At 44.1% G+C, this 12,376-nt stretch overlaps 1 protein-coding gene across 1 annotated transcript; it reads left to right on the top strand.

Annotated features, from left to right (window-relative positions):
* Positions 1-5,956: 5,956 nt before the first annotated feature.
* Positions 5,957-8,282, top strand: LOC102293379 (platelet-derived growth factor receptor beta; the record flags this gene model as incomplete). Its single annotated transcript, XM_005949265.2, is given in 7 exon segments — positions 5,957-6,079; positions 6,168-6,279; positions 6,864-6,963; positions 7,046-7,151; positions 7,227-7,332; positions 7,675-7,807; positions 7,897-8,282. Coding segments are annotated over 7 exon segments (783 nt in total), but the record flags the coding sequence as incomplete, so codon positions are not given.
* Positions 8,283-12,376: the final 4,094 nt, after the last annotated feature.

Genomic DNA, 12,376 nt, shown 5'->3' with positions numbered 1-12,376 from the left:
AGTTTTATTCTTATATTTATAGTATTTATCTTTTATTATTGATTTATTTTTGATCAACTCAGTGATTAACAGAGTAATGATAAATCCCAATTAACAATAACATGTTGTAGTGCATTACTGAGTCGTGTAAACTCACTAGGTTACATTAGTATACTCTGCCTTACACACTGTACAACCTCATTAGTTCCCAGAATTTAACAAAATTATGCAAACTCTGCCTCAAAAAAACTAAGTGAAGTTTACTTAAGATGACTGTTAGGACAACGTATTCATTGCAAGTACAATGCAATACAATACAAATTTATTAATATAGCACATTTAAAACCAGGGGTACACAAAGTGCTTCACAAAGCAATAGACAATAAATCATTATACTGAGCAATGAAAAATTAAAAACACAGTAAAATGAAGGACAAGCAAAATCATTAGTGAGTAGAGATAGGGAGAATACATAATAATCTAGGGAAAGATGCAGCGATTAAGAAATGAGAATTAACAAGGGAAAAAAGCGGGTTTAAATATTAAGTTTTCAACCGTGCTTTAAAAGATTGAATGGTGCCAGAGGCACGAATGGTAACAGGGAGACTATTAAGAGGTATGGTGCTAGGCATGGTCACCTCTAGTTTTCAGACGGTGCCTGGGTTAAGCCAGGAGTAACTGTCCACATGATCGCAATGAACGGCCGGGAGTATAAAGACTGAGGAGGTCAGTAAGATAGTCCGGTTGTTTAGGCATTTGAAAGTAAGCAACAGGACTTTGAAATCGATACGAAATTTAATAGGCAGTCAATGTAAGTCAGAAAGCACAGGGTGGTGGGTGGGTTCCGGCGTGTGGGGGTGCCTACTGGGGTCAGCAGGGGAGCTGGCCTTCCCTCCCCATCCTTCTCAGTTGCCTCCCTCTTCCCGCTCCACCACGCTCACCCACACATGCAGGGCCTTGGGGTGCAGGTGTGTCACGAGGGTGCAGGGGAGGCACTCTCCCTCTGTCCCCTTCTGGCCACCTGTGCCTCAATTTTATTCTGCAAACTAGACATCCACATTACTCATACTCTCATAACACATACATATAGGTCCTTGGGGGTGGGCACGTTTTACAGGCTCCAGAGGATGGTCTGTGTATTCAAACCCATCTTTGGTGCTGGTGCCCTACCCTCAATTTTAAATGCATATAGACACTGAGGGTTTTTGGGAGGAGCCGTGCTGCTCTCTGGCAGCAGCACCATGCCCTCCTGTGTTTGAATTGCACTTTAGAACAGCACGCAGCAACACTACATAAGAGCGGGTGGAGGGCGGTTTGGGGTCCTCTCCCACACCCATTCTGTTAACTGTCAGGGCTGGAGTGCTGGGAGGAGGTGCTGGCCGTCAGATTGGGGTTTGGGATGCGGGGGTACCTGGACCTGGGATATAGAATATGTTTGGGGAGTGTGAATGTGTGTAGAGTGTCTATTTGTGGCTGCTTGGTGACCTCTCGTTTGGGGCTCTCCTCAGCTCTTCCCAGGAGGGTGGCACAGTTGCCCCTTTGGTGGTCCTCCTTGGGTCCTCGTACTCTGGGGCCTCTGGATGTCTGGGGCCTGGATCTCCTCCATACCTGCTTCATGCCCTGGGGGGGCGGGGCTATGGCTCCCCACACTCCCTAGCAGATCGTTACATGGAGAAACCTTTTGAATACAAGCGTGCTGATCCACACAGGTGTGCACACAGGTGTACACACGGGTGTTCACAGACACAAACTTCACCTTTTTTGGCTGCTACCCCAAAGCACATTGTGCGCTGTCGATCTTGTGTGCTGCACAATAACATTTAATATTTAGTATCTACTGTTATCTACTGCTAGCTAGTTTGTTGTGATAGTGTTGTATTTATTATGTTGCTCTTTCTTGCTTGTTTTCTCTTCTGTTTTTTTTCTCCATACAGGTGATCCAGGTGTTTTGTTTTCCCTCCTTTCTCACCATCTCTTCTCCCCTCTATTTTTCTTTCTCTCCATCTTTTTCTTTCTTTCATTCTCCCTGTCCTATCCCCCAGTCATGTCTGTCCCGTCTGTAACAACCGAAAATCTAATAAAATAAATACACAATTATAATTAAGGTCAATTAAATGGACCAATATGGCAAGGCCATGATGATCCACTTGGTAAAGTAAATCTGCTTGGCATCTTTCTTGGCCTTCAAAAAACATGTCACGGCTGCGCAGCAGTCATGTGGTGAATTATTTTTTTACTTTGGCTTTTGATTCTGTCTAGTTGGCTGTTTTAGCTTGTTGCGTTGTTACCTATTGTTTGTTGTCCTCTTCTATTGTTTGTTTTAACTGTCTCATGTTTTTATTGACTGTGAAGCACTATGGTCAACACTGTTGTTTTAATATGTGCTATATAAATAAATTTTGATTTGATTTTGATTTGAGAAAAGGATCCAAAATGCTGGCACTGGCAAGGGTGCGAGTGAAAGTTTATTTACAGAGGTGATAAGGTGACAAAAACAGGATGAGCAGAGCAGGGAGTAAACAAACCTAAACTGGGGAAAACTAAAGAACTCAACTTAAACCAAACACAAAATGCACAAAGAAAGATGGCGGAGAGACGCAGACTGAACACCAGGTTAAAAATTGAGCCTCAAAGCTAGAGAAGGTGGGAGAAGGTGGGAGAAGGCAGTCGCCGAAATGTAAGTTTGTTTTTAAAGACCATGGCTCCACCATTCCCTGTGAGTCTTGGTAATCTGAAAAAAAAAACACAGTCAGGGGGAAGGCGTTTGGAAAAGCCTCCAAAAGTTGATTCTGTTCATCTAGAAAGGAGCTCACTGGAGCGAATCCAAGTTTCGGTCAGGAACAACACATCCAGGTGTAGAGTAAGGAAAAGATTATTTAGAATGAATGCTTACTACGCTTCCTGATGGACCTCTTAAACAGGGTGGGTGGAGGCAGGCAGATTGTCTTTAGGCAGACAGGTACTCAGCAGTGTAGCGTCTCCAAAATCCCGATGTGGATCCGACTCATGAAAAAGCGGTCGCTGGAAATTTAACCAAGTTAGCCGATCATATGTGATTAATGTGTTATTCTCAGAGAGGCACAAAGCTAAAACAAGAATAAAAAGCACACAACAGTCAAAATAAAAAGTACGAAAACAGAAACGGGGGTAACAAGAGGTAGGAGGACACCTCTTGTTACACAGTACAGAGTACTAAGAATGAATTGATGTTCTTGACTATGCAATACTAATTGTTTACTCACTGGCAAACATTTCAAGTGCTACTAAATTTAAAAAAACAATTTGTGGTAGCATACTATTTTAAATTTTGCTTACACACAAATTAAATGCAAGTCAGTCCAACTTTTATTTTCAAAAGCAAAAATCCAGAGGGAAAAAAACCAGAAAATTATTTAGAAGCTGATTTGATCCTTAATGGCTGTGCAGCCATTATAACTTACAACACAGAAGGTCAATGTTGACCTCATACAACCAAATTAGACTAGCACATTCCTACAAGCAGGGCTCTAGACAAATTTTTTGCCACGGTTGCACTTGTGTGCCTAACTTTTTTTAGGCACACCAGCACAAAAGTTAGGTGCATCCAAATTGTTCAACCGCATTGCTTAAAACCGCAGTTTTACATGTGCACTTTTTCGGGGGGGAAATTGCTGTCCATACAGACAATATTGATTTGTAAATAATTAACTAACAGTCTTGTCAATGCAAAGTTCTTTATTTGGAGCACAGTTCTACAAGAAAGATAAGTTACTGAAAAAGTGCTTGTGCTTAAAGTGCTTTGGCTCTTTTTGGTGATATTGTAGACAATGTCAGAGCTGGCTATGAATTTCAGACGGATCAGGCCTTAACTTAACAAAAAAGTTATCAATCGTTCTTTTCATTTTTTCTCATTACCCACAGCTACATCCACTTCTGTCAGGCCAAGGCTGCTCACTGGGGCTGGGTACCATTACTGATTTCTACAATCCATTCGATTCCGATTCACAAATTCCTGATTCTATTCAATTTTTTCTCAGACATTCAGAAATATTATAATTCTGATCCTTTATCAGTACTGACAATTGTGAGACTTCATCAGAGGTGTGAGCATCACAGCAGATGTCTTTGTGTCAAAGAAACTGAGAATAAAACACAGAAAAACATGAAGGAGATTTTCCTGGTTTTTAGCGGCCGGCAGCGCTGTAAGCAAGTAGTAGTAGTATTTATTTCTTGTCATTGTCAAGAACAATGAAATTGCGTTTGGGGCTTCCATACAACCCAAAAAAAGAAGAACATAATAAATACCCCTTAAAACCCAAGTGTACATATTTAACCCAGTGTGACTCCAATGCAATAAGACAATCCTTAGCAATAATGTTCGTAGAAATTCAGACAAAGACCTGAGAAACATGACAAAATACAACAATACAACCCATTCAATATTATTGTACTGTGAGATATGATATCAGATATGATAGTTATGTATTTAAGAAAGAGGGGGGGCAGGAGGGGGAAGAGAATAAAGATATGATGCACCAATGCAGACCAGTTCATTGCTATTAAGAAGTTGGATATGGTTATTGTCCGTGAGAGGGGGGCAGAGAGTTCAGGAGCCTCACAGCCTGTGGATACAGGCTGTTGGCCAGTCTGGATGTTCTGGCCTGTATAGACCTGTACCTTCTCCCTGAGGGCAGCAGATGGAAAAGGTGGCGCGCAGGGTGATGTTGGTCCCGCAGGATACTGTGCACCCTCCTCAGACAGCGAGTGGGGAAGATATTACTGATCAACGGTAGACTGGTGGGTAATAAGCGAATGAATAATGCAGAAAACAGAGATTTGAGATGGGAAACTGTTCTTGAAGTACACAGAGAGAGAGAGAACTGTGCATGAAGTGTGATTTTATCGTGGTGGAAGCAAAACAGCAAAAGTAAGAGTTAATAAATGACGACATTTATCAAATGTGAATCATAGTTTGGATCTTCTTTTGCTGCTAGTCAGTGAATTTTGGTTGGAGACAGACAAAACCTGCAGCTCAGAATCAGCGCAAAAACACGTAAACTCAATGGCCGTCGGGTGAGAAAGCCGAGAAAGACAAAGCTGATTCTGATGCGTCGGGTCTGCTCTGTGTTTACTTCTTTGTGCAGAATCCGTGTACCTGCTCTCATTTGCTGTTTGGTGGTTGTTGAAATAGTTCTGAGAGCTTTAACCTGAAATTCTGGCAAAATACAGTAATATTTAAAAGTCGATTCAGGATTTAATGAATCGATATCGCTTTATTCAAGCTATTCAGAGAGGTCCCGCCCCTGACTATCTCTGATTGGTTTAGACCATGATAGGGGCATAATGTGTTGCAGGGAATTTTTTTTTTTTTTTTTTTACTCGAAAAGTTGGTCGCACTGGTGCAACCTAGGATTTTTTTTTAGTCGCACCATTGAAAAATTTGGTCACATTTGGACCAAATTGGTTGCACTCCAGAGGCCTGTACAAGTCTGCTCAAAGAAGTCCTGCCATTAATTAATGCTTCAGTCTTAAATATGATCAACCTATCTCTAATAATCAGCTATGTACCACAGGCCTTCAAGCTGGCTGTAGTTAAACCTTTACTCAAAAAGCATCTCTAGGCCCAGCAGTCTTAGCTAATTATAGGCCAATCTCCAACCTTCCTTTCATATCAAACATCCTTGACAATTCTTTCAGTGGTGCAAGTTTCAGTCACTGTTAAAATGTCCTGTTTATATGGTTGAAACCTGCAGTCAGCTGAGACTGAATAAGTCACCTGATGCTGGTGAAACATTTCTCCCACTGAAAATGTCCAGATGAACACAGTCAACTTTAGGGATTTCCTTACTTGGAGCATGAGCATGCATCAAGACACCACTGTGCGATGTAACAGGAACAGGAAGTGATACTGAGATACGAGGGTTTTGTTGACCAGTTGATGTACTCACATGTTACCTTGTTTACCTATTTATCTGTATTCGTGTTGTGTGTCCCTCAGTGTGTGCACAGAGATCTGGCGGCGAGGAACATTCTAGTGTGCGAGGGGAAGCTGGTGAAGGTCTGTGACTTTGGTTTGGCCAGAGACCTGCTGAAGGACCAGGATTACATCGCCAGGGGAAACGTTAGTTAACCAGTTCAGTCAACTATACTGAGGGCTCCTGACATCATCAGGTCAGGTGTTCACCTGTGCACCCACCTGTGTGTTTCAGAGCTTCCTGCCGCTGAAGTGGATGTCTCCAGAGAGCATCTTCCAGAACATTTACAGCTCGCAGAGCGATGTTTGGTCCTATGGAGTTCTGCTGTGGGAGATATTCTCTCTGGGTAACCCAGTCTGTCACACCAGTGTCCGGCAGCCTCGCCTCTGTCAGTGTGCCCCAGGGTGGCTGTGGCTACAATGTAGCTGCCATCACCAGTGTGTGAATGTGTGTGTGAATGGGTGGATGACTGGTTGTGTAAAGCGCTTTGGGGTCCTTAGGGACTAGAAAAGCGCTATATAAATACAGGCCATTTACCATTTACCATTAACAGGGGGTGGACTGGTTGAAGTTTATTGATTCTTCTTGCTGACCTTTACCCTTTAAAGTTATACACACAGTTTTAATTTGAAGTTGTAAATTGGTCATTAACTGGAAACCAGTTCAAAACCAGGAAACAGATCCAGCAGCTGGAACAAACCATTACCAGCAACCTCACAGCCCAGAAGAACAGACTTAACTTTAATCAAAGAGAAAAAAGGGAATTTATTGTACATTTCAATCAAAAACAAGAACAAAGGTCCAGACGTCGCTGTGAGATCTCCTTCAGCCTCACACTCCCCTCTGGTCGACTGTGACAGGTGTGTCTGCTCACTACTGTCAGCCTCGTCTCCGCCCCCTCACCACAGGGTTTCTGTGTTTTGGTCCCAGGCTGCAGCCCGTACCCCGACCTCCCCATGACCCAGGAATTCTACTCTGCTCTGAAGAGAGGATACAGGATGAGTCGACCCGACCATGCTCCTGAGGACATGTATGACACAACGCATGCAGGCGCACACATCAGCTTCCTGTGACAACGCTCAGCATGACCCTCTGCACTTTTCGGTCTGCAGGTACGACGTGATGAAACGCTGCTGGGAAGAGAAACCTCAGTCCAGACCTTCATTCTCTTCACTGCTCATCACAATGGGCAACATGGTGACTGACGACTATAAACAGGTACCAACACCTGCCTCAGGTAAGCATCACACACCACCTGACCCAGGAGACGCTGACCATGTTGTTGTGTGTCAGCGTTACCTGCAGATTGCCGAAGACTTCCTGAAGGGAGGAAATCCAGCTGTGCACCGATACAAGCAGAGTTTATCCAGAGGTGCAGAGGAGCAGGAGGACGCGCACGGTAACACAGACACAAACACAGTAACACACGCTAACACACTCTCGCACAGTAACACACACGGTAGCACACGCGGTAACACTCACTCGCACATACAAAAACAAAATCACACAGAGACACACACGCACACACACAGTAATACATACACAGACACACACACACTGAATTACACACAGACCCACACACCGACAGACACATACGGACACACATATAGACACACACATACAGACACACACACACACACACAGATTTACACACACCCACAGACACACACACACAGACACAGACAGGTCACTTTTGAAAGTTAAAGAAGTTTAAAACAAATCCCGCCCCCTTTCTTCACAGCAAGTGCCACCTCTCAGGTAAATAGGCCAGAGGCGGAGCCAGTAGAGGCAGGTCCCTCGCATGTCGCTTACATTCTGCCCGTTACCAAAGTCACAATTGAAAGCAGCGGTGGCGCTGCGCTGGACGCAGTCAGGTACGAAACCATGTGATGCAGTCAGGTACGATCCTGCAGGCTACGATGCCTGTGAGGATGATAGAGATGATGCTGTGTTTTCTCTGCAGCCCTTCGATGTCAGACTCTCCCGCCATCTCATACTCTCCCGAAGTGACATCATCAGAGAATAGACAGGAAGCTGTGGGGCCTGAGGAGGAGAGTCGTCTGTGAAGGTTTCACCTGCCTGAAAGTCTGGGGCAGGGTTTAAATAACCCATGCATCTCTGCAAAGGGGCTCCTGTGCCCTGAGTATGGACTGTAGGAGGTTGTGTAACCTTTTTACCTGCAAAGCTTGTTTAGGTCACAGAGTCAGAGTGTGCTGAGTGTGCAGCAGGTCCTGATTCACATTTATAAACTTTAGTATCCTCATGTACTCTGACTTTTCTATCTGTATATCCAAACTGCTGGCCCATGTCAGGACTGAAGCTCCCATTAAAATGTACTCGTGGATCAGACTGTTCTGATGCTTCCTCATGAGAAACACAACACACACACATATCAGGGTCAACAACAGTCAGCTCACCTCCAATGTTCAGGTGGAGGTTCAGGTGAAGCTAGCAGCTACAGCCACCTGTTTCACCATCCACATCAGTCACAGAGGCCACACCCTTAATAATGCCAAGTTCAATACAATTTCTGAACATGAAGCTGCTTTGGTATCTATATAGACCAGTTTGTGTATCAGGCTGTGAGCATGTTTATTTTAACATTGGAGTCTATGACTCACTGCTGCCTCTGCTGGACACCAGAGGCACTGCAGTTTTCAGGATTTCTTATTTTTGGTTAGGTGCTGGTGGTGGAGAAGGATATTTGTTTTTAAGTTTAAACTAGATTTAATTCAATTTTATTTATACAGAGCCAAATCACAACAGTCATCTCTTATAAGGTAGACCCTACAATAATACATGCAGAGGGGAGGTGACAAAGAGAAAAAAACTCTTAGTGTCAGCACGTGAGGACAAGAAACCTGCAGCAGGTGGAGGAGGAGGTTCCCCCTGCAGGTGAGAGCTCAGTATAAAGGGACCTCAGAGCCCTGGAAGCCACGTCCTCTGTGCCAGCTGCATTTCTTCTGCTTCCTGTTGGAGAGCTGGAGGGCAGAAATGTGCTGAATGTCTGAAAATGTTTCCTGTGAAAAGAAGAATCGCTGTGACTCAGCTTCTTCCTCATTTATCCTGCAAAGTTAAAATATTGTGTTAGAAGGCAGCAGGCAAGGGGTTAAAGGACCTCCACGTTACCGCTGTTTACTCCCTGAACTGTGAGAAAGCTCATTAAACCCAAGAAAACCTACTAAGATCTTGATTGTCGTCACACCATGGATCCCCGAGCAGCTTCCAGGGTTTTTGCTCATTTTAGCAACCGCAGGTTTGAGGCTGACCACAGGAAGTCCCAGAATAATGACATTATTTCACAGACAGTAACACAGACTCTGCCTTAATGAAACTAGACCTCAGGCCCTACAATGAGTCCACCTGTGGTCATGGAAACCAGCTGACAGGTACAGGTATGCCGCTCCCAGCAGGGTGCTGGTCCCCCAAACATGCCAAAAACCACATTAATATCAGATAGAGGTCAGCTGACCGCCTGACCTCACCACAGAGCCCGAGTCAACCACACCACCATACACACAGAGAGGGGAACCCATGGAAACAATAACCCCAAAGCAGATGGTTTGGTCCACCTGTTGGACCTTTACTCCAACCACCTCACACCACTCTTTGGTTCAAGCAGGAATTGCAGCATGCGACCTCTCAGTGACGTGGGCGCCATCATTAATCTGCTGAAGGAGCGAACCACCACTGACCAACGAGCAGGGAGGAGCACACGGGTGTACTGAGGCAGGTAAGAAATCATGTTAACCACAGAGGTGTGTGTTCAGCTAGACGTCGACCTCATCGTCTCCAAACATCATCATCATCATCGTTTATTTATATAGCACTTTAAAAACATACAAGGCTGACCAAAGTGCTGAACAATAGAAACATAATAGATACCATAAGAATTAATAAATACGATAAAATAATAAACATAGCGAAAACAATAAAATATAATTAAAGTCAGTCAAACACTGAGTCAAAAGCCAGTGAATAAAAATGCGTTTTGAATCTGGATTTAAAAACCATCACTGATGTCGATCGCCTAATGTGAAGAGGAAGATTATTCCAAAGCTTAGGAGCCACGATAGAGAACGCTCGGTCTCCTCTCAGTTTCAGCCGTGATTTGGGGACTCAGAGCCACAGCTGCTCAGCTGACCGGAGCGAACGAGTGGGGACATAGGGCTTCAGCAAATCAGACAAATCTTTCTTTCTTTCTTTCTTTCTTTCTTTCTTTCTTTCTTTCTTTCTTTCTTTCTAAATATGCAGGTGCCAGACCATTTAAAGATTTAAAAACCAATAAAAGAACTTTAAAATGAATCCTAAATTCAATTGGAAGCCAGTGCAGGTAGGCCAGAACCGGAGTAATGTGCTCAAATTTCCTTTTACCAGATAAAAACCGTGCCGCAGCATTCTGGACTAGTTGCAGGCGTGTCAGAGTTGCCAGCCCAACCCCTATTAAAATGGAGTTGCAATAATCCAAGCGTGAGGTTATAAAAGCGTGGATAACAGTCTACAAATCATGCCTTGAAAGAAAAGGTTTAACCTTCGACAGACGCCTGAGTTGATAGAATGATGATTTCACCACCCCATTCACGTGACCATCAAAGGTAAGTGCAGAGTCGATTTTTAACCCAAGATTGGTAATCGAGCTCTTCAGGTGAAGGGTCAGAGCAGCAAGTTCAACATCAGGGATATCAGAGGAACGATTCGGGCCAAACAGAATTGCTTCCGTTTTACGTTCATTAAAATTTAAGAAGTTTTGAGCCATCCATGACTTAACATCACTGAGGCAATCAAGCAGGAGTCTAATTGGAGAGCTATCAGAATGACTGAAAGGAAAATGAAACTGGCAATCATCAGCATATAAATGAAATTGAAGACTTCCGGCTTGAGTGAACGCTGGCGCGCCTAGCTGGCGCGCCTAGCTGGCGCGCCTGGCTGGGGCGCCTGGCTGGGGCGCCTAACCCTAACCCGTTTTATCCTATTTTAAAGTGTCCTTGGGTGACTTGAAAGGTGCTCATAAATAAAAATTTATTATTAGCATTATTATTGTTATTAAATGACACTTTGTGTTTACGAAAGATCACACCCAGTGGCAGGAGATACAATCTAAACAGTAATGGCCCAAGAATAGATCCCTGTGGTACACCCCACGGCAGAGGGGCCACAGAGGACGATGACGAGCCCAACTTAACACAGAAGCTCCTGTTTGAGAGATATGATTTTATCCACAGGAGTGCCAAGCCAGAAATGCCCACACAAAGCTGTAATCGAGAGATCAGCAGGTCGTGATCCACTGTGTCAGATGCAGCAGTCAGCTGTCTCTGTGCTATGAAACGGCTTAAAGCCGGACCGAAAAACTTCAAACATTTGAGAGTTGTTTAGATAATCCATCAGCTGAGTGTGAACAACCTTTTCCAAGATCTTACTCAGAAAAAGAAATTTAGAGATGGGTCTAAAGTTTGACTGAACTGAAATATCTGAGCCTGGCTTCTTAAGTAAGGGATGAATAACTGCAAGCTTAAACTCGCTTGGTACTTGACCTGACAAGAGGCTGGTATTAATTAGGTTCAGAATACGTGGTCCAACAGCAGGAAACACTTTTTTTAGAAAACGGGGATGAGCGACATCATTCGGAGAACCACATGGGTTAGCAGTTAACACAAGCTTCTCTAGTTCAGGTAGAACAATTAATTTAAACGGGGAACATGCACAGCCAGGCCAACAGAAGATAAAGTGGAGGATCTCAAACTGGCAACCTTATCCACAAAGAAATTAAGAAACTTATTACACATAACCTCAGGAGATTGCAGATCATCAGTCTGAGTGAACGCCACCATTCACACTGGGCGCCGAGCATGAACCCATGAATCAGCTCACTGTGACTCAGGTCGGGTCCTGCTGTGGACAGTTTTTGCTGTGGCTGTTTTTTCTGTGGACGGTTCTTCTGTGGGTGGGTTCTGTCTGCTCGGCTTGTTTCAGAAGCTTTTATGTTTCATTTCCAGGCCGCTCGTTTTTGCAGCCCAAACCATTTGTCCCACACTGGGTGAGGATGCCGAGTCTCGCTGTTACCTGAGGGGTCACACTCCCTCCACCCGCTCGGTTTATTGTCAGTCCTCACGTCTGATTGGTTATTTAAGCTGTGATAGAGAAAACTGATGTCTACCTGAAACTTTAGTGTTTTATGAACTCAGTCAGCTGCTTCAGGTGGAGCAGGAGGGGAGGAGTCAGAGGGATTACCTGGCAGAGTCTGTTAAACAACTTCATCTAATCTCCGGATGAACAAAGTCAGAGTTTAATCTGAACTTGCGTCCTGGATCAGGATCCAGGTGGAAAGCTCTGTTTGTAGCCCAAAGGCAGAACTTGACCCTTGTATCTGTACTCAAAGGTGCATCACCATAGTAATTTATACTGCAAACATTACCTACTCCACACCTGGGGCCCGTTCTTCGTAC

The sequence above is a fragment of the Haplochromis burtoni genome, unplaced genomic scaffold (genome assembly GCF_018398535.1).
Source record: "Haplochromis burtoni strain Fernald_Lab_line unplaced genomic scaffold, NCSU_Asbu1 Contig_645, whole genome shotgun sequence".
Classification (NCBI taxonomy): domain Eukaryota; kingdom Metazoa; phylum Chordata; class Actinopteri; order Cichliformes; family Cichlidae; genus Haplochromis; species Haplochromis burtoni.
The sequence above is the reverse complement of the archived record's forward strand: the minus strand, read 5'-3'. Positions and strand labels throughout refer to the sequence as shown.